Raw genomic sequence first — 21,484 nt, 5'->3', positions numbered from 1 at the left:
ACAACTTCACGTTACACTCTTTCCAATGACACCAAAAACATGTCAATCGGTTCAGTACTTTTAGAGGAGTAATTGTCACAAAAATCTGCTTGCGTATTAAATAAGTATATAGATTTAACTCCATTTACGAGCACAATGTCCTCATCATCTGACATCTCCATTTTGACTGATCTGTGATGTAGGCCTAGGGGGGGCGACCACTTGTTCTTGGTTGCTCTGCTCTAGTAAAACCACACCATCGGCATCGGCAACGGCAACAGTACGCTTACGCAAGCGTGCACTACCATTTAACTTGCCCAAGCGTGCCTCCTATGTAAACACAACCTAAGGGTCTCAAAATTGACCCTTAAATTGATTTCTCCTTCAGCATTACAATACAGAGGTAACGCAATCCTAGACAAGCTTTGAGCTGAACTTTGAACTCATTTGAATCAATAGCTCTCAGAGCTGCCAGTAGATAAACACAGTCAATTGATTTTGATTTACTTTTTCAGGAATCAATTTCATCACCTGAACTCGACAAGGAAGAAAAGTGTAAAATATCAGAGGAAATCAAGTCCCTGAATGAAGACATTGAATTGAGAAGCACTCAAATCCTTGACTTAACTCATAAACTTCAAAGTCTCGATAGCTACCAAGGTAAGCGTTACAGACAACTCTTTTTTTTTATGGGAGAGGTGGGAAAATGATTTTACGGACACAGGTGGCAAGCCTGTAGTGTGAGACTCCTGAACAGATCAGACTACTAAGTCAGGCCAACATGTGACCTAAACGCTAGGGCTACCACTGTTACAGACAACTCTAGTGACTGTGTTAATATATTTTGAAAGCTTGGAACTTGTTCAAGGTTTCATCCAATTGTCCTTAAAAATTATTTTTTTTTCCAGACAATTTGCTGTGATATTTATTTATAAAACGTGACTGGTACATTCTTGACACCAGTGTATATACTTTCTTTGAAACTAGACACCACATAAAAATTAAATACAAGTTATGGAAAATACATTAAAAACTGTTTGAGCCTGTGGTGTGCTTGAAGTGATTTTTTCTTGTTTTGTCATCTCTTGGCAAACCATATAAAAAAATCACCTCAGGCTTTGTCTCCTTCCTTTTTAGTGAATTTCTCATATAGGGAATAAACTATTAACGTAGGTCTCATGGTAAAACCTGGACCCGAGACCGATTTACTTTTTCGTTTTGGGGTCTCCAGAGGCCACCATCCCGTTTTCATTCATATATCTATTTTTACCTCTATATGTGTCCGTTAGCACAATTATGAGCAAAAATTTTCCGATTTTGATGAAATTGAAATTTGTTATAAACCTGCATTTATTCAAACGAGTTCACAAACCAGCACGGTCGGACTATGGGAATAGGGGTTTATGGGGTAAAAATAGAGGTTTTACCAATTTTCACCCTGAAAACATAAAATTTAACAATTTCTTTCCAAACCATTTTATACAGCAAAAAAAAAAAATAATTGAGTACATTGAAGGCTTCAATGTTTAATATTTCAAATTCATACACAGTGCATGCTTATTAATATCCACTCCCTTCAATAATAACTCAAACTTTGCTCTCTTTATGAATTACCCTCATTATACCTGTGAGGTGTTTATTTCGGGTAATACAATGTTTATTCGGGGCCTGAGAAATACAATACGCTAATCTCTTACAACTAAGGTGATCGTAAATAATATTAACTTTTACTCGCCAAAGTGAACGGGAAAATAAGACGAATAATGTAATGGTATAATGCAGTACTTACGTTTGTCTCTACTGTACTTATCGCGATTTATATTATTGTCGCTTTTATCTATTTTGTCTCGCACGTTGCTAGTCAAATCCACGACCTATGCTCTCAGGTCCGCTGTACGATCTTGTGAGGGTGTTCGGCGAACAAGCGCTCGCCATCGACTGCCCCAAGAAATGACCACTGTCCGCTGGTCTCGGCTTCTCCCCACCACGTCTACGTCAGCGCCCCAAAGTCGCGGCGGCCAAGGCACGAACTATGTAAGACACTGACCAAGTGGATCATTGTTGCCGTCATGACGAATCACCGCGCTCGAATCGTTCGTGTATATAAAAAAAATAAAAAAATTACCCCTAACACAATTTGACCCTTACATACTACTCTTTTCTAACAACACTTTTAAATGATACATTGGTGTTTATTTACAGAAAACAAGTCCAAGACACGATATGAGTGTGTACAGACCATGGCAGACGCCAAGACAGCTCTGAGATACGTGTTTGACACAGCTCATAGCTATCTGTCTGAGCTGCATAAAAACAAGGTAGGACTAACTCAAGCTTTCAGAAATTATAAACCTACAAACAGTTGTTGGATCAGTGATAGGTAAAATTGTGGTTCTAAAAACAACTTTCTTCGTCTCTGCCAGTTTTTTGGATTATCAGATATTTTTTGTGGTTGGCTTGTGGTTTTAGCAAAAGTTGTAAATTAGAGGTAATGATTGCATTTTTTGTACTCCTTAGTGTTTACACAAGTGGCATTGTATATGTTAAAACAAAGCTATTTAATGGTAGGCAATCCAACCCCTTAAATTTTATTTTATGGGATTTAAATCTGTACTGAAATCTTAAGACACCAATCTACATACTCGAAAAAGGGATTTATAAATTTGTATACCCTTGTATTTACAATCTTATCGACAGTGACCAGTTTTATAATAAAAAGCACTTAGTTGGTTCAGTCAATTCACCGACAGATTGTACTGACTTTCTTGTTTAATTACTTTTATTGTTAATGCTAACCTGAAAGGCTAACGTATGGAAAACTATAACATTTTTATGACTTCATCAACTATCATAGTATAATCAGCTAAGTGGAATATAACTTAAAACTTCAAAAGTATCACACTATGAGCTTATCACTCAACTGAGTAGTATACTGAAAACTAGTATACTGAAATGGGACTGTGCTTATATTTTGCTGCATTACATTTGTCACTATATTTTCAGGCGTCAAAGGAGGCAGCCCTCCAAGAACTGAGGGACAGTTACGAAGCTCTGCAGGAACAGCTGATGGAGAAGGAGACAATGCTGAAGGAAGAGATAGAAAATAACAGTAAAAAAGAATCCAACCATAACGAAAAAGTGAGTAAAGAATTAATATTTGATCTTTTACTGAAAGACAGAAAAGAAAGAAAGAGTTTTATTTCTCCATATATATACAAATATGTACATAGAGAATAGTCGTACATATTGATGATGAGTAAGTACAATGTCATCTCAAAGCTTAAATAAACTTATTACTGCTGTTAAAAAAGTCCTTTGAATGACTTTTTTTAACAGTAGTAATAAGTTTGTTTAAGCTTTGAGATGACATTGTACTTACTCATCATCAATGTATGACTATTTTCTAAGGTCTAAAACAGTATCAGTGGATGAGTTTTTTGCATTGACCGTACTTTTAGACCTTCCGGGACTTAGACCTTCGACATACTGCCAGATTAGACCCTCAGCAACAAGTACAAACTGAAAAATGTGTGTCGAAGGTCTAATTAGACCTCCCGGGACTTAGACCTTCAGCAACACTCCCATTCAAAGTATAAAATGCATTGTCATACAAGTATTGTCTGACCTTCTTCGAAAAACAATTGTTAAAGCTTGTGTCTTTTTCTAAAAGTAAGAATTTATTAATTACTTGTAATTACTGCTACTGCTACAAAATCGACTTCAGTATAAAAGGCTGTAATAACGCTGATCGTGTTTGCCTATTAACAACGAGCATTACAAAATACTACCTTGGTAATACATTAGTGGTACTGAGAATACCATGTATTATTTTTGTAACGTCTGAACTTTTAGCTAGTGCAACACTGATTGTGTCTTCCTGGCCTATTAAAAGTGACCACCTCACGAGGAAGTAATTTCCAACAATAAATTTATTTAATTTAAGTAATGATACAATATGAAAAAGTATGTTGTAGTATAGCTGTTTGTGTTGTGGTCTTCTAAGAACCCCTGGGCTCTCTTTTTACAAGTGAGCTAGCCAAACTCTTATCGCATAGTCAAAATTACTATATTAATACTCTATTTTATTTTATTCGCTGTAAATCTGTACCTTAACCATCAACATCACTATAGTTGTTAGGATACATAGTAACGAGTTATCACTGAAAAACATATTTTTTGGATTAGCATAGAACAGCAAAGTAGCATTGGGGTTAAAATACTTCTCTAATAAATTAAGATACTAGATAATGAATACTAAGTTGCACTAGTTGCACTTTATCATTGGGTTGTTATCTTAATCTATACATTAATCAATAATCAATTGTTCATTTCCACACATCATCACGAAGAACTAGTAAAGCTTGAAAATAGTTTAAATAGTTTTAAGCTAATATACTTGGACAAAAGCTTTAAACTATAACATTGGTTTATAGTTTAAAGCCCTTAAACTACATAAACTCATTATTTTGTAACCTTTTAAGTTAAAATTGTAATTGTAAGTTGAATTGTTAATTTTAAATCAATTTTGTAACTTTTTATTATAATAGTTTTTATTTTTTATACTATAAGCAGTTTATTAAAAAAAATTCCATGATTCTATTGAAGAGTTTCAAGTTGAACAAACCTATAAATAGGCTGTAAAGTCATTCGCTAACAGAAATATAGAAATGTGTAGAAACGAATTTAACAAATAAATTTTGTTTGTTCAGGTAACAATACTCCTAAACAGGCTGAAAGCTATGGAAAGAGAGAGTTGTATTGCCAATGACTCACGTGCTCCTCTAGGAGACCTATCTAACGTGGTAGAGGAAGAGACAGAAGAACAGAAGAGATCCACTGTAAGTGACAAACAGCTGATCAAACAACTTCAGCAGAGGGTGGAAGAGCTTGAGAAGCAGCAAAAAAAGATCCCCAAGAAAGAGGTGGGAATTCAGCTGTTATCTCTGCAAACTCATTAAACGTATCTCTGCAAATTCATTAAAAGTCTCACAAACCAAAAATAAAATAGCCCAGAGTAAATTGTAGTTGATCGTATTTCTGCAAATTCATTAAAACATTCACAAACCAAAAATAAAATAGCCCAGAGTAAGTGTAGTTTTTGGAAGATAGAGCACTTGGCTTAGGAATACGTAAAGGAAGAAGGAATGGATGCCCAACTAACTTATTTAAGAGTTATGAGCAGTTTTGCATTCAAAAGTTGTAACATAATTAATTTTACATTTTACCTCTCTTCAGAAGGAATTAGTAGAATCGTCTTTACACAACTAACTGGCATTGCTATTCACTGTTACCCGTTTTGTAAGAGTCATTCTACAATCTGCATACTACTCTTTTGCAAAGTAGTAGTAGGGTTTATGTTATCAACTGTCTGAAACTCTACTCTGAGAGCAGTTAGTTGTATATCCACTTGGTTCTTCCTTGATTTAATGGCACAATTTTTCTTTCTTCAAATTTATATGAATAATATAACTTGGTAACTTCTGTGCTTTATAACATCCACAGGAGTACTGCAGTTCCCAGAAGTCAGAATCTTGTATCATCAGGATTGATCAAAGAAAGTAATGCTCTTTTTAATAATTGTGACAGGCATGTGTAAAAAAGTACTGTCTTAAGTCTTGAAGCAGACTTTATGATAGAAAATAAAAGCTTAGACTTTAGAAACTTTTTATACTCCTGTGTTATTTTTTATATACTAGAGAACCGAGCCGCATAGTATAAAAAACATAATGCCAAGAAAAGCGTTATTCCTAAATTCGAGTAATTCTAGTTACATCTAAGAGTTGTTTAAACATAAGTTAGAAACTAATTTTAAATATCTGTATTTGCGTCGTCAAGGTTCGCCTAAATTATTTCTGCTCTCAGTTTTAACTGATAACTGAGTTCTAATAAATGTTAAACGATCATCTGCTTCAATTCTAGTTAACATGGTGCTACAAAGTTTTTCCAGCATTGAGAATTGAAGAACACAACCTGTCTTAACTAATTTAAGTTGGGTCATTTTATTTCTTTGATTTGAGACATCCACCTGATCAAATTAATTTTCTCCGTAGAGTAACCTGAAAAGTGGGGTGATATCAATCATTTCATGTGCTCCATTTTTTACTCAGAAACTCTGGTATACCAACTGGACAGCTATAATCTGCTTTGAATAGGCTAAGGCAGCAACACCATTGAAAGTTGGTTAACATATTTTAACGTGTTGTCTGTCAGTCACAGTATATGCCCCGCATCAGAACGTTCTCATGTTGTTCAGTGGATTTTCTCTTAATACCTGTCCAAAAGCTTTGAAAGTATGGATTCATTTGTCGAAATAGGTTGGATAACTCTTTGTATAGGTAGCTGTAATATTTGGATAGTAATTTTCATTTTCTCTTTTTGAACAGCGAATTTTATTTGCCTCTCCTGAGTCATTGAAGTAAACTTGACCGTAACTACTTGATCGTTGAATACATAAACACTAATTCATTCACTTACTAGGGGAATCCTGTCGAAATCGACAGTTTACTCTTGAGGTTTTACGTAAATTTAGCTAACTGTGATGGATAGAGTGAAGTTATTAAAATGTTAGGGAGGATAAACGAAACGTAATTATGAGTAAGACGATAGTGTACCTTAAGGCCCCTATTAGACGAGGTAGCCTGGCGACGTCGCCAGCGACAGTAGCTGGCGACGCACTGGCCACCAAACCTAGTAGCCACGACTAGTAATCGTGTTAGTAGCCAGTTGAGTAGCTAGAATTTTACCGCCGTTACTCATTTTGTTGTGAGTTCTTGTCTTGTAGGCCTACTTGTACTTGTTATGAGCGGTATGTTTACAATGAATAATGAGTGATTATAAGTATCTTCTCCTTCTGTTACTTCTGCAGAAAAGGAGGCAAAGGAAGAGAAAAATATACGTTCATCCAATGCTTAGTGCAAGAGAATCGAAAGGGTTATATTACACCCTTTTTGATGAGCTCTGTGCGGACAGTAAAAAATTTTTAAATTATTTTCGTATGTCACAATCCAGCAGTTTCTTCGAGTTGTTAGGTCTCATAAAGGATGATATAACTGGAACTGATACTGGTTGCTATACTCCTCTACAGCACAGTTCCAAATACAAGGGTGTTTTTCGATTTCACTAATAAAGTCTTCAGTGTTCAACTTTGTGTCGGCCAACTTCTGACACTTTTTCATGAGCTCTTCTTGCTTTTTATTTGCTTCTTTCTTTTGATCGCCTATCAATGGCTATATTCTTATTCTTTCTTTTGTACGCCTTTCTGAGATTCTTTTTTTTCTTCATGTCTTCGCGTATACCTTCGACTGAATCAGACGTAGACATTTGATCAACTGAAGTGAACAATTCACCCACTTACAACACAACAGAACGTAACACAACAGTGTGCAAGTACCCCCGTGATATGAACTGACCGAGTGGCGACGTGATACTGGCGACCTAGTGTAATAAGCTCCATATGCTACAATGCAGCGCCGCCAATATGGGTAGCCACTAGCCAGTGGCTACCGCAGTGGCGACGGGGCTCTGTAGCTAGTCGGTCGCCAAAGTGTGGCTGCGTCGCTGGCTACCCTCATGTAATAACATCTATAAGAATCAATGACCCTTGACAAGCTGAGTAGCCAGTTTGGTCGCTGGCGACGTCGCCAGGCTACCTGGTCTAATAGGGGCCTAAAAAACGTGGTTGATGAATTCGTTGAATTCAATATTTTTTGTCCTTTCATCGGCTTTAGGTTGCCCAAAAGGCTTTTCAGGAGTCTTACAATTGTTTCTTGTTCATGAATTTTGTTCATGTTAAAGCCTCTTTCACTATATGAGGAAAGGAGTTCATATAATTGGTCTGTCATCTGACGGAATTTTTTGTATTTTATAAAAATATCTGATTCTCCAGAACGCAGTATCATTCTTACTTCGATCCAAGCAATTTTAATTCCTTCTCTACTCTAGCCACATCGACCCATGTATTTAATCATCCTGTACTTACTTGCTAATTGATTAACTTATGGGGTAGTTTTGGTATCGATCACATAAAGCTGTGCATGTATTTTGTCGATGGAATGAACCATAATTGTAGGAAATATGACCACAAATCTTGAACATTTGCGGAACCAAATCCATAACCTAATCCAGCCTTGGTAACAAATTATTCAAATGCGATGAGATGTGATGGCACTGTTGTGTTTCCGAATGTTTTGTATGTAGTGAGGTTTAGATGCGTTGTTCGACTTAGCTAGATGTGTACATCAAAGTAAAAACCCTGTACACATTTTTTTAAATACCTGAATTGACATTAATTTACCTACTTCACTAAAACCATAGACGAAACATACTCCGTAGTTAGTCTATTCCAAAACTCGAACACAGCTCTCATTCTCCTCATCTATGACACAATTTTCAACCCGATTATCGAGAACTTTTGTACCAATAAATGCATTTCTATTTCTGGTCTTCTTTCTTGAATTCAATAATATTCTTGAACCTTACAATATGTATAAGCTAACCCGATATGGAATAATTATATGTTCCTTTAAAACTGATATGTCACACTGATTTCATAATTTCAAATTGTTTAAGAGCAATAAAGCATAGATTTTTTAACTACACATTTAAAACGTATCATAAATTCATCATTTTGTTGAAACTATAAAAAAAACTTGCCATGCAGTGGAGAATCAATTTAAAATCATAAATAATAATGTGTAAACATTTAATTTTGACAGTTTCAGTAGACCTTTGAATACAATTTTAATATTAACAGCTGGTTCATTAAAAGTAGTGTAACATTATCCATATGGTCGTAATGTAAACGAAACTGCTGAGTGAACTTTAAAGGCCTCTGGGGCAGAGCCCCAAGGAAATTTACCTCGTTTTTCTTTTGAAGGCTCACCTACAGACCAATACCTTTCTTTAGACACCCCTACCAAGTTTCTACATTCAGCCGTTCTCTCAAATTAGCTGTGACAAAACCCCCGTTTTTCTTCCATAAGAATAACATGGAATAGGAATTTAAAGGCCACTGGGGCAGAGCCCCGAGGGAATTTACCACGTTTCTCTTTTGATGGTTCATCTACCGACCAAGACCTTTCTTTAGATACCCCTACCGAGTTTCTACGCCCAGCCGTTCTCTCAAATTAGCTGTCACAAAGAACAGTTTCAAATTAATATATAGATGTTTGGTCTTATATTGCCACTAAAACTATCAATGGCAGATGAGTTTTTGAAACTTCTTATTTTTGACTTGAAATGTCTGGATTGTGTTGGTGGATTCAGTCAAAAAACTTTGTATAAGTTTGTCCGAGGAACTGGCAACATAACCTAAAAGGAAACAATCCATTTGCGTTTTTGTAAATTGAAGTCAAGCAAGCAATACAAAAGTTAACAATATAAACATAAGGTCCGCCAAGATTTGGTATAATCTTACTACTTAAACTTATCATAGTCAATGCATTACTATAGTTTTTGAAATATCTCGATCCGTCAGTGTCAGAAGTAAACATTTCTTGGATGCATTAATTTCATCTGACATTAGGAAAGTTTACTTTACCACCGTGACAACACTATGTGATTCGTATATTTTATCACTTCCAAAGTAAGCAGAGTATAGCAGAGGTGGCAAATATTATTCATCTCACCAAGTGAATGGGTATCTGTTAGACCAGGCCTCTCTTTTTCTACTCTCCTCATACGCATAAGATATCTTATTATTAATTGTCTCATCCTGCCGTATTCAATATTTCTTCTTTGAACTTTGGAGCATTTTCTGTTCTTCCAACAAAACTGATTAGCTAACTTGGTCTTTTACTGAATATTACAAACATTAATATTTACTCCCAAAAAGCTAATGAGTTTCTTTTTGTAAACAGCTGTTTTTTTTTTTAAATTTGTTCTATGTATTTCATTTATGGGGAAAGCCCGACCTTTGAGAGGGTCTCACACCCTTAATAGTAGGAATTCTAAACCCTTATTGCAAAACTACATATTGAGACGAATCTTTTGACACCTTAAACGTTAAAATTGGTCCACAAATAAGGGAGGAGTTGCGTTAACAAAAAATGGCTTCACCTATTATATATATATATACTAGCTGTAACCCACGGGCTTTGCCCCGTTTAACTTCTTAATTTTCAAGATTATCTCGTTCGCATGGCTCAATCACGTCCTGATTGAAGTTTGTTCGCTACGCTCACTCACCTTTAGGTTGGAGCTCGTTCGCTGCGCTCAATTGCCTTCAGGTTAGCTCGTTCGCTACGCTAACTTGCCTCCAGGTTGAAGTTCGTTCGCTACGCTCACTCACCTTTTGGTTGCAAATTAGCTGTTGTCATAAATGTAAAAGAAATAATAGTACTGCACCCTGTTGGTAATTCTGATAACTTTAATGCTATTGAACATCATCTAACAGAAACAAATTGTTTAATTGAAACAGCTGTTAAGATTCAATAATTCCATTTCTCATGAGGTTAACATGGGAAACCCCAGAGCCACTGGGGCGGAGCCCGAAAGGATTTTTTAAATAAGAATATGCCTATATGTTAATCGGGAATGTGAGCTATCATCATGCCAAATTTCAGCCCAATCCGACCAGTATTTTTCGCGTTCACTTGTCACAAACATACATCCATACATCCAAACTTTCTCATTTATAATATTAGTAGAATATAAAATAGATTTCTTTTATTTAATGTCATCCATCCTACAGACTTACCACTATCCTTTTGAATAGATTTCTGTTATTTAATGTCATCCATCCTAGAGACTTACTACTATCCTACTACTGTCGGGGAAATAAATATGTGCACTCGAGTTTGAGCCTAAATATCTCTGAGATTAATTATCCGATTTTGTTGAAACAAAAATTAAATGTAAGCTTGTTTAAATATATTTTACGTGGTAACAATTTAAAAATTTTCCGTTTACCAGAAAAATTTATATAGTTGAAAGATCCTAAAAAGTACCGGTTTTTAAGGAACTCTGCACTAACACTGAAGTTTAAAAATTAATTGTAAACAAACCACTGAGCCAATCTTTCTGAAATTTTTATGGCTTATTGGTAGGTTTATTGTTAACATTTCCATGCATTTTAAAATTTTTACTCACAAAAGTTTTTATGCTGCTGTTAATTTTTAAAACCTATGCTAACATCGTTAATAAGACGCTAAAAATTTCGTTCAAAATACCATCGTGTTTGTCGTGACACAAGAAATAACACCAATATGATAGATTTATAATGCGAACAAAGGCGTTTTTTAAACAGATTTATATTTGTAAACAAAAATTTCTCCCGCGACTGGCAGCGGGCCGCCTGGTGTGCGTACGATATTTCCCAGCCGGGCGGGGGCGCGGCGAATCTGCGACGTTGCCGATGTGTACCTGGCCAGTGGCCACCACACTGACATTGCATCGGTATTAACTCACGGCAAACAACTGTGTATATCAATATTTAGTTTGAAATTTACATAAATTTACTAACAATATATTCTAATTAACTAGTCATGAAACAAATACATTATAATAAGTTAACTATGGTGGTATGAAAAATTAATTTTGTATTACAAGCAACAAGCCAACTGTTTTGTGTTGATTGAGCTAGTTAAAAAATTATAACAGCTAAACGCCAAGTAAATATTTTCCACCAGTATTTATTTTATGGTTTCTTTAATTTGCCACTTTTAAATATACAACTGAGAGTAGAAATCGGAGCGGTCATCACCCTTTCCGGGAAGTGTTGCGTTCAGCTGGAATATCCGATGAGTAATGGAATGTAAACATTAGCTCCCACCTTTCTTGAACTATGGTCGCTATGAGAGATGACTAACCAAGCTAACCAGTTCGTCTTAGATTTTTACACCGGTCGGTAACATCTATTCGAAAATGGCTCCTCGCCGGAATTTTTTCGATGGTGAAATACAGATGATAGTTAGTGCGATTTGTTTCTTTCATGCGGAAAAAGAAAAGTGCTGTGACAAACGTTATCCCGTGTATGATCATGTGGCCAATTGTTTTAACATCGGAACAAGGATAAATGTGGACCAATTTACCGTGGGAGCGATACGAAGGTACTTATATGATTTTTACGTTCAAAAAATGTTTCCAACGATCGAAAAATTAAGGCAGAAGCTAAATATTGATTTTCAAAGTTGTTTGCCGTGAGTGAATAGGCTGCCCATGCAATGTCAGTGTGGTGGCCACTGGCCAGGTACACATCGGCAACGTCGCAGATTCGCCGCGCTCCCGCCCGGCTGGGAAATATCGTACGCACACCAGGCGGCCCGCTGCCAGTCGCGGGAGAAATTTTTGTTTACAAATATAAATCTGTTTAAAAAACACCTTTGTTCGCATTATAAATCTATCATATTGGTGTTATTTCTTGTGTCACGACAAACACGATGGTATTTTGAACGAAATTTTTAGCGTCTTATTAACGATGTTAGCATAGGTTTTAAAAATTAACAGCAGCATAAAAACTATTGTGAGTAAAAATTTTAAAATGCATGGAAATGTTAACAATAAACCTACCAATAAGCCATAAAAATTTCAGAAAGATTGGCTCAGTGGTTTGTTTACAATTAATTTTTAAAGTTCAGTGTTAGTGCAGAGTTCCTTAAAAACCGGTACTTTTTAGGATCTTTCAACTATATAAATTTTTCTGGTAAACGGAAAATTTTTAAATTGTTACCACGTAAAATGTATTTAAACAAACTTACATTTAATTTTTGTTTCAACAAAATCTGATAATTCATCTCAGAGATATTTAGGCTCAAACTCGAGTGCACATATTTATTTCCCCGACAGTAGCTAGCTACTACTACTGAATACCTTTGTCTGATTGGTCATGTGATATTTCTCTGTAAATCAAATTATTAGGGATGGTCAAGTCTCGAAATTTCGGGAAATTTTCGGGAAATTTTAAATCTCGTTACACGAGACGAGATTTCTTTTTGGCCGAGATTTTTATCGAGACGAGAATTAAAAAAAAAAAAAAAAAAAAAAAAATTAAAAACGCCTGCAGAAAGTCAATGCAATACCCGCAATACAGGAGCGTGTTGTAGTTGCGTTTCTTTTGCGAAGGCATTCTTATTTAATTAATTCTATAAATGTAAATATTACTTTAATTATTTTAATAATATTACTTTAATAACATTTGAGAAGTTTTGTTAAGTGTAAGCAGTGTGAGGAATGTTTTATTACTATAAAAAGTCAAAACAAGTAACTATTTTATAAAAATTAATATTGCCTTTATTTTATGATTTATTTTATTTTAGGATAAGTTGAACTCTATCCTAACTGATATCACTATGTTTCCTAATCGTAGGCATTTTTAATAAGTTAGGCGTGATTAATAAAAAAATGTTATGCTGATGTTTTTTAATAAAAGATTGTAAATATTCTTGCCTATTATCATTATTTTTGTATTTAAACAGTCATCTAACAATGTTACAAAATCAGGTAAAAATTTTGAACGTGCATTTCCCGTTGTGTATGAGAAGGGAAATCCCGTCTCGATCTCGTCTCGAAATTTTATGAGAAATAAAAAATCTCGTCTCGTCTCGTCTCGAATCTAAAAATTCAATCTCGTCCATCCCTACAAATTATAATTAATCTTTTTTATTCTAAGTGTTTTTGCATGTTTGTTTATTATTCATATCTATTGCTATTGCTGACAATTTGATTGATGCACTGCCTCCTATTTTACATTATCAATGCATGTGTTCATATGATAATGAAGATTTATTTGATTTGACTTTTTATAGAAAAAGACTTCCGAATGGAACGCTGCTATCACCCCTGAAACAAGAAGAAAGTTTTTTGAAGAAGAGGATGATGAAGACCTCGACCTTGATGATTCGTCAAACGATCCTGATTGGCGAAAGACACCCGTCTATCATAGGTTAAAAAGCATCAGGGAGAACATCAAGGATGCTCGAGGGAACGCGGTTAGTATGTACATCTCTCCAGTCGCTCTAGAAAGCCTAGCGCTGAGCTTTATATCAAAGATAGCTTCAGTCAGCTTAAATCATAATCAGTTTTCTGCGGCCTTGTTCAACTTGAAAATATTATTGCTTCACTATTCATAATTGCTGACAGTGAATTCCAGTTGCTGTTGATTTTTTTGTCATCAACTTAATACAGTATAAAACAGATTCTAGGTACTTATGTGATTTATATTGCTCACTTAAACCACTTCATCCCAACAAACAGAGTACTAGTGTCCAGTGCACAGGCTACCAATCTATCTGGGCGAAGATACAGTTATTTCCATCCACTGTTGAGCTAGATGTGAGTTCCCTTATTGTCATTAGTTACTTTCTCGAGTGTTGTGCATAGTACAATGATATAAAGACTAAAAAGCTACATATATAAAGAATACAACACATGATCGTTTTTCTGTACTAAAGGAGTTCTTAAAACTGGTTCTATGTTTATAGAAGGAGAAAGTAGCAGTGAAACGAAACATAAATGGGCAGCCCTGTTGTAATTGCAAGTTAGATTGTCAGAGGAAAACTTGCAGCTGCAAGAAAAATAACAGTTTGTGCACGGGGCTCTGTTCATGTGACGACGCTAAGTGCAAAAACAAGGTAAACACTACAGACATGAGTTACTTATAGTACATTTAAATTAATGTAATATAGGTGAGTCTGTTTGAATCTATGATAGGTATAAGGTATAAGTTATACTTTGCTTTTCAGATCTTTCTGAAACAGCTGAATGCAATGATTAATAAACTAAATAAACATGTGTTGAAAATAAATAGGCCCAAGCAATGTTTTCTTGAAAAAACACAAAAGAGTTACAACGCCTAGGAATATATTTCTAAGAATTCTAGTTCATTGCTTGGAAAAATCTACTGTTTAGTTAAAACTGCCTATTTTCAATCAATCATCAGATAGGAGTTATAGACATATGGCACATTCTCCGGGGAAATTGCAGCAGGGCAGATGAAATCCTAATACTAACTATGAACTGAATATCACTAAATCTGAACATAATGAACTATGAACATTGTAAACCTCTTTTTGATTGATTGAAAATTCCTACCATTATGAATCTGTATATCTATCTTTGATTTACTTAACTATCTATTTAATAAATATCACACGAATACTAAAATTCCATGAACACAGATAGATATACTTCAAGAAATAAAAAACATACTAGACTACCACAGCTCTTTATAAACAGCCATGTTCTCGTAGCTCCTAAGGTTTGCAATAAACTCATTGGCCTCGTCTAAAATTATAATAATAAACATTCAAGAGAAAATGTTATAACCGGTTCTTAAAAAAAACCACTGCATTCACTCTCTTTTTTCTTGCCTAATTAATTTCGAAATCATTGTCTATATTTAAATAAAAATCCCCACTCTTTATTAATAGTATCTAAATTTTTTTTCACATTAAAACTGAAAAATTATACTTTTATCAATGTATGATTTTTATAAGAAATTATTTATTTTCTACTTTATCTATGGTTGATGTTCCAGGCCAGCTTGAAGAATGAATTAATATTTTTAATTAATTATTATGTTCTATATTTTTATACTATACGATTTAAGTTAGTTTTATATTCACACTACATTTGTTTCATGAAAATTTGTAAAATGCACTCTGACCTATCCTATCGTACTTTATTTGCTGTACTAAATGGAAATAAATATATTTATTTGATTTGATAATCTGACACCCACCCAGTCCTTGTGAGTGTCAGATTCCCAGACTCAAACTGACAACAATCAATTATTCTAATGATTTTACTTAAAATGTGTTAATGATTTTTTTTCAGGAACAGTATGCAAATATGTCATCAACCATGAGTCCCAAAAATGATTCAACAAGCGATGACAGCAACATTTCATTTAAAAAACCGAGGTAAGAAAAAATTAAAATGTGTATCAATGCTTGTTTTAAATTAATTTCTTCGTTAGCAACTTGTCTAAAACCTTGCATGAGAAATTAACAAGTTGAATTACACACAGCTTTGTAATTAGATTTTAGAATGCACTTCCAATTTACATTAGACAACAGAAAGAAACAACTGCAATATGTGTATTGTTCAATAGATTGCTAACCCATTTTACTTTTTATATTACAAATTCAATTTACATTTTTGCTGCACTTGTAGTTATTGGTTTGGGAGTGTTTTCACAAACTCCAAATTTCACCAACTCCAGTAGTAAGGTGTTTAAACATTTTAGAATAAAAAGTCATTATTCATATTGTATGTACAATACACAAATAGTGTGAAATGTCAATGTCAGACTACATCAGATTTTTTTTAATTTTTATTTTATTTTACAGATAAGAATAATTACATATTGTTAGTATTTTTTCCCAGCAGAGCATCTCAACATGTTCTTATTTTTTTTACATTGGAAGAATCTTCAAATTAATAATAACTCTTTTTTAGCAAATGATTCTTAAATAATTTTTTGAAATTATTTTGTTTTACTTTACTTTAAATTTGGTAATAAAATTGTTCAAAAAAGTGATAAGTTGATCCTATAATAAGGATTTCTTTGTAGAAGCTGAGATTATGTTTTGATAAATTTATATCATGCTTATTTCTAGTGACATATGATTTTTTAGTTGATTGTTGACACATTACACATTCTAGTACCGGTAGCCTATATATTGAATATATACAGTCAAATTTAGTTTTGAAAGTTTATCTTTCACAGTTAATATAAACAGAGCGATTCACAAACTCCAAATTTCACCAAGTCCAATAACATAAGTTATAAATAATCATCGTTTCACAAACTCCAATAGAATTTATAATAGTATATAGTAATAGTATATATAAATAAAATAAATAAATATTATCGTAATAAGCAGAACATTTCATGAGCACCAAAATTCACCAACTCCAAAAATACAGTCCCGAAGTAGCTGCAAAAGTAGCTGCAGGGGTTGTCACGTTCAGATTGCAGGCACCGTCCGCCATGGTTAGGTTAGGTTGGATTAGATTCTTTACAATGATTAACGGACCCAAAATGTTATGTGGCGCATGGCTAATAATTTATTTATTTATTTTTTATTTATTGAGTTACATCATAATAACAGGACATATTGTCAATGGTTAAATAAAGACTTAAAACTAATAGATAAAACTAATACATCTGTATTTACATAAAACAACTAAATCTTCCCAAAATACAACTGTTACACGACAAAAAAATTGAGCCAGCAGGAGTGTGAAGGTTTACTTATACCTAATTCCAGCAGTCCTTAAAATAATCTGCCAATGAAAAAAAAGTTTTAGTCTTGAGCCATTCTTTTAAATAAAGTCTAAACTTATAGGGATTTTCTAGAGTAATTAAACTTGTTGGTAAGTTATTTAAGATTTTTGGACCAATAATCTGACCGGGGCAACCCCTGCAGCAACTTCTGCCAAGGACTGTACTTTTGGAGTTGATGAATTTTCGAGCTCGTGAAACGCTCTGCTTATTAAATTAATACCATTGGAGCTCATGAAATTTGGAGTTCGTAAACCTCACCCATTTAGGTTTTTGTCCTAAATTTTGCTTTAATGTTGCAAGTACAGTAGTAAAATAGTTGTAGGTGAGCGTCATTAATTCAGAATCGTAATGTTGACAGGATTTTGAAAGAATTTTACCATCTCTATCTTCACGATATTGATTTTGGTTGTAGCCCTTTAATCAAGGACCTAAGTTTTTACGTCATCCAATATGCCTCTAGGTCACATTTATACATGATTAGTTCAAAGCTCTCCAAGTTGCATACATAAGGTCCTTTTCAATTTTTTATTTACAACTTATTTATTTACAGCTTATAACTATTTAAGAAAAGATAACTTAATCAATGTTGTGTTATAGGGAAAACACTGAAAAAAGTACTATTGTTTAAAATCTAAAGAAAGTGACTTCAAGAGCGCTACTGAAAAGGTAGAATTCAAAATAAGTAATTTTGTTTTCATCATCATTTGTAATTTTCATCAATCATATCATTGGTCATTCATTTAATGTTATCTTACTAATAATATAAATGTGAAAGTTAGTGTTTTTTTGTTTGTTTGTTTGAAGTTCAATCACGCATTAACTACTGGCCGGATTGGGCTGAAATTTGGCATGATAATAGCTCACATTCATGGCATGGTGATTAACATATAGGAATATTCTTATCTCAAAAATCCTTTCTGGCTCTGCCCCAGTAGCTCTGTAAACTTTATGAGTATTCATTTTTAAAGGAAAATGAAGTATTTAGTCAGCTGTTTCAACTATAAAAGGTGGTTCTATGATATGCAAAAGCATTAAAAGGGTTATAAGATTTACCAACAGGGTGCAGCACTATTAATATTTTCTTTGGTACAAATGAGTACACGTAAACCTAAGTTTATTGTAATGAGTTCGCGAACCAGCGTGATCGGACCATGGGAACTAGGTTTTATAGGGGATTTATGGGGTGAAAATTGGTTTTTCTAATTTTTTACCGTCTAAACATAACATTTCCGAATTTTTTTTCTTAACCATTTTTAAGAGCTATTTTACTTAAAATAACACACACAATTACCCTCCCTGTAGCAGTAAACCTAAGTACTTAACCAAGCAAATGTCATTTAAATGAATTTAATTGAAAATCCAATCAAGAAAATGGATATTCACTTAGTTTGCAGGTTTGCTATTTTTTCCACTTAAAGCTTTCCGCCATTTTGTATTATTTAAGGAAGTTAAAATAAAAAAATGTCATCTTTGAAAGTTTGTCCAATACTTTGATGTCATGTGCTAAATTATGCAAAACTTAGTCTCTAGCAGATTCCAAAGAGATTTAAGTCTGAATGAATACGATAGTCAGTCATTTAAAATGTTATCCCCCATACATGGAGGGGGATGTTCAATTTTTTTGGGTGGGTGAGTGTTACTGTTAAAACTTGTAATTATACTACTTTTTATCATTTTATTGAGGTTTGGGCTCAACACCATTGAGATATAGATGATAACTGGAGTCACTACTCTCCGGTTAAACATTAGAGAAAAACGTGCCACTGTTTTTGCTGGTTTGTTTTCGGCGTTTCGTGTTGTTAGGTTGGCCGTGTGATCGGTTGGTGGGATGCTGTCAAATTCCAATTCATTCAAACCTAACCAAACTATTCATTTGAGGTTAGACCTACCCGTTATTTCAAGGACTTATATAAAAGCCTTATTTAAGACATTGCACGTTAAAACCTGTGCATTTAAAGTTATTTTGAAACATTATAAATTGTTTTTGATAGTAAATAAATAGGCTACTAACTTATTTACCTCTTTTCAAGCTATGTGGTGAAAATAGGCTAGTCAAGTTTCCTGGTTTGTAGATATTAGTTTTGTCAAGACTAAACCAATATCTACAAACAATATCTACAAGGTTTACCTATGGCATTTGATAAAGAACGACCATCGGTTTATGATCTTGTTAAAACGGGTTGATCTTGCTCGTATAGTAAATAATTTAACTTATATTGCAATCATAATGTTGACATATTTTGTTTGCTATCAACAAGACAATAGGATGACGCCATCTTGATTTTTCCTATAATTTGACAAATCCCACCAACCAATCACCTGGCCAACCTAACAACACGAAGCTCTGAAACAAAAACATCAAAAACAGTGGTACGTTTTTAAAACACAGAGTGGTTACTCCAGTTATATTATTATACCTCAGTGCTCAACACCAAGCCAAGCCAAATTTAAAGTCTTTTGTTCATCTTAAAGTGGTCTATACTGTACTTTATATACCTGAGTCAGTAAAAATTTCTTAAAATGTAAGAGATGTCATCATTTATATCGCAGATGTCTGGGTTTTTTTCTATATTGAAATGCTGTTTAGAGCATGTTTCTGTCATGTCAAAAAACACGTTAGTTAACGGTTTTGGACGTCTGCAAGATGTCCCAAAACAATCAGAAGTGAAAATATGTTACACTCTCATTGCATACTGAACCCCATATAGATGCTGAACTAATATATTTAAAGGTTGTTTTGGACTAAACATGGTGGTGGTACAGTATTTTCTTATAGATCTTGCATGCTCTTTGATCTTACGTGTTTGATCTTTTACTAAATATATTAATATTGCTCACCTAATCTTACCTGGGACATATTGATCATTTTATATACGATTATTTTTATTTTGTAGTTATGTAAGTGCATAGGTTATATTCATAATTCATCAAGCTGCCATTATTGTGATTGAAAAATCACAAATCAATACGATTGAGCCCCTTTAAGCAGCTCCTTATTGTGGATTTCAGCAAGCTTACATATGAAAACAAAGACATCTGGGGTTTATAGTTTTTTTTTTTTATTCATTGCTAAGCCCCTGAGCTGTAGATAACTTTATTGTTAGAACAAATTACTTACGTCAAATAGCTCAATACTGGATAGTGAATTTCAGTCAGTACATGTTTTGACACATTGTGTCATCATCAGCTGAGTACTTTAAGTGTTGTATTCAACCAGATGGCTTCGAACACAAAAACCACACAACAGGTAAACATTTAAAAGAGACATTGCAGGCCTGCTTACAAACGGTCCTGAAAATGCTTGCTGAACATACAGTCGCGACATTGGTCGGGGACGGAGTCTGTGTGTCGTTTTTGTGTTATGTGTTAATTTATTGAACTATGACAAAGTCATCTTGTGGAATACAAAACTTCACAAGTAAAGTACTAAGCTGATGATGACACAATGTTTGTTTAATGTGGGTTTATTAACAATGTTTGTATTTTCCTAGGTTGATGCCGCTCAACTAGTTTTAACTTCTGGAGGATCAGTGTACATGTAAATATAAGTAAGAGAAAGACTAATGTATATAATTGTTTTTATCTTTAGACATATGATTATTTTTAAACCCATATTCAAAAATTAGTTTTACAGCCAATTTTAATTTTAGCCCTTGGTTGAAATTCTCTGATTTTGAATATTATGTAAAAAAAATGAATGAAGAATTAATTCCCCTCAAAAATTGATTAACATCACCAATGTCAAAGTACTTATTTACATTTGTTGTTGTTAATGTTGTGAACTCTACAAACGTCAAAGTATTTTTTTACAAGTGTTATTAATGCTGTGAACCCTGTATATATTTATGTAGTTTATTACCGTCCTCTTATTTAATTAAAATATAGCCTAATGTATTAAGGATCTCTTGTTATCACACTGTTTTAATAAATTATTTAAAAATGTACATCAAATGTGTATCAGTTTAAAACGCCTCCTTTAATGTAGTTTTTTCTACAGTTAAAAAAACTAAAAACAAAAAAGAAAACAGTTTTAATGCTAATTTCAAAATTTAGGCCTATTAGTAGTAGTTTTGTTTACGGAATTGAATTAACAAAGTAAATTCTCATACTGGTACGTGATGCATCTTATGATGTTTAAACAATAATTTAAGAATGGAAAAATAAATAACATGAAACTGTGCAAAAAGACTCTTTAACATAATATCTTGGATAAGTTAGAGAATTAAAAAAAAAATATGAATCTCAATTTTAAATTTTGTCCAATAAGCTTATTGCTTA

The 21,484-nt window shown here is 33.7% G+C and overlaps 1 protein-coding gene across 2 annotated transcripts in view; it reads left to right on the top strand.

The window, feature by feature from the left end:
- The window catches only part of LOC128982417 (chromosome-associated kinesin KIF4A-like), a 57,520-nt gene extending 36,370 nt beyond the window's left edge, over nt 1-21,150 (top strand). Inside the window, exons 15-23 of one of the 2 annotated variants that reach the window (XM_054401374.1) lie at nt 495-639; nt 2,182-2,297; nt 2,983-3,117; nt 4,689-4,901; nt 13,722-13,904; nt 14,397-14,546; nt 15,751-15,836; nt 17,804-17,872; nt 20,698-21,150. In XM_054401374.1, coding sequence (XP_054257349.1) covers nt 495-639; nt 2,182-2,297; nt 2,983-3,117; nt 4,689-4,901; nt 13,722-13,904; nt 14,397-14,546; nt 15,751-15,836; nt 17,804-17,834 — 1,059 coding nt within the window. In that variant the 3' untranslated portion in view covers nt 17,835-17,872; nt 20,698-21,150. The remainder of the gene's footprint in view (nt 1-494; nt 640-2,181; nt 2,298-2,982; nt 3,118-4,688; nt 4,902-13,721; nt 13,905-14,396; nt 14,547-15,750; nt 15,837-17,803; nt 17,873-20,697) is intronic. The other variant, XM_054401375.1, reaches the window with a different exon arrangement.
- Nucleotides 21,151-21,484: the final 334 nt, after the last annotated feature.

This window comes from Macrosteles quadrilineatus, unplaced genomic scaffold (genome assembly GCF_028750875.1).
Source record: "Macrosteles quadrilineatus isolate MER2022 unplaced genomic scaffold, UCM_ALF_1.0 Scaffold_300__1_contigs__length_110914, whole genome shotgun sequence".
In the NCBI taxonomy this organism is placed as follows: domain Eukaryota; kingdom Metazoa; phylum Arthropoda; class Insecta; order Hemiptera; family Cicadellidae; genus Macrosteles; species Macrosteles quadrilineatus.
The sequence above is the reverse complement of the archived record's forward strand: the minus strand, read 5'-3'. Positions and strand labels throughout refer to the sequence as shown.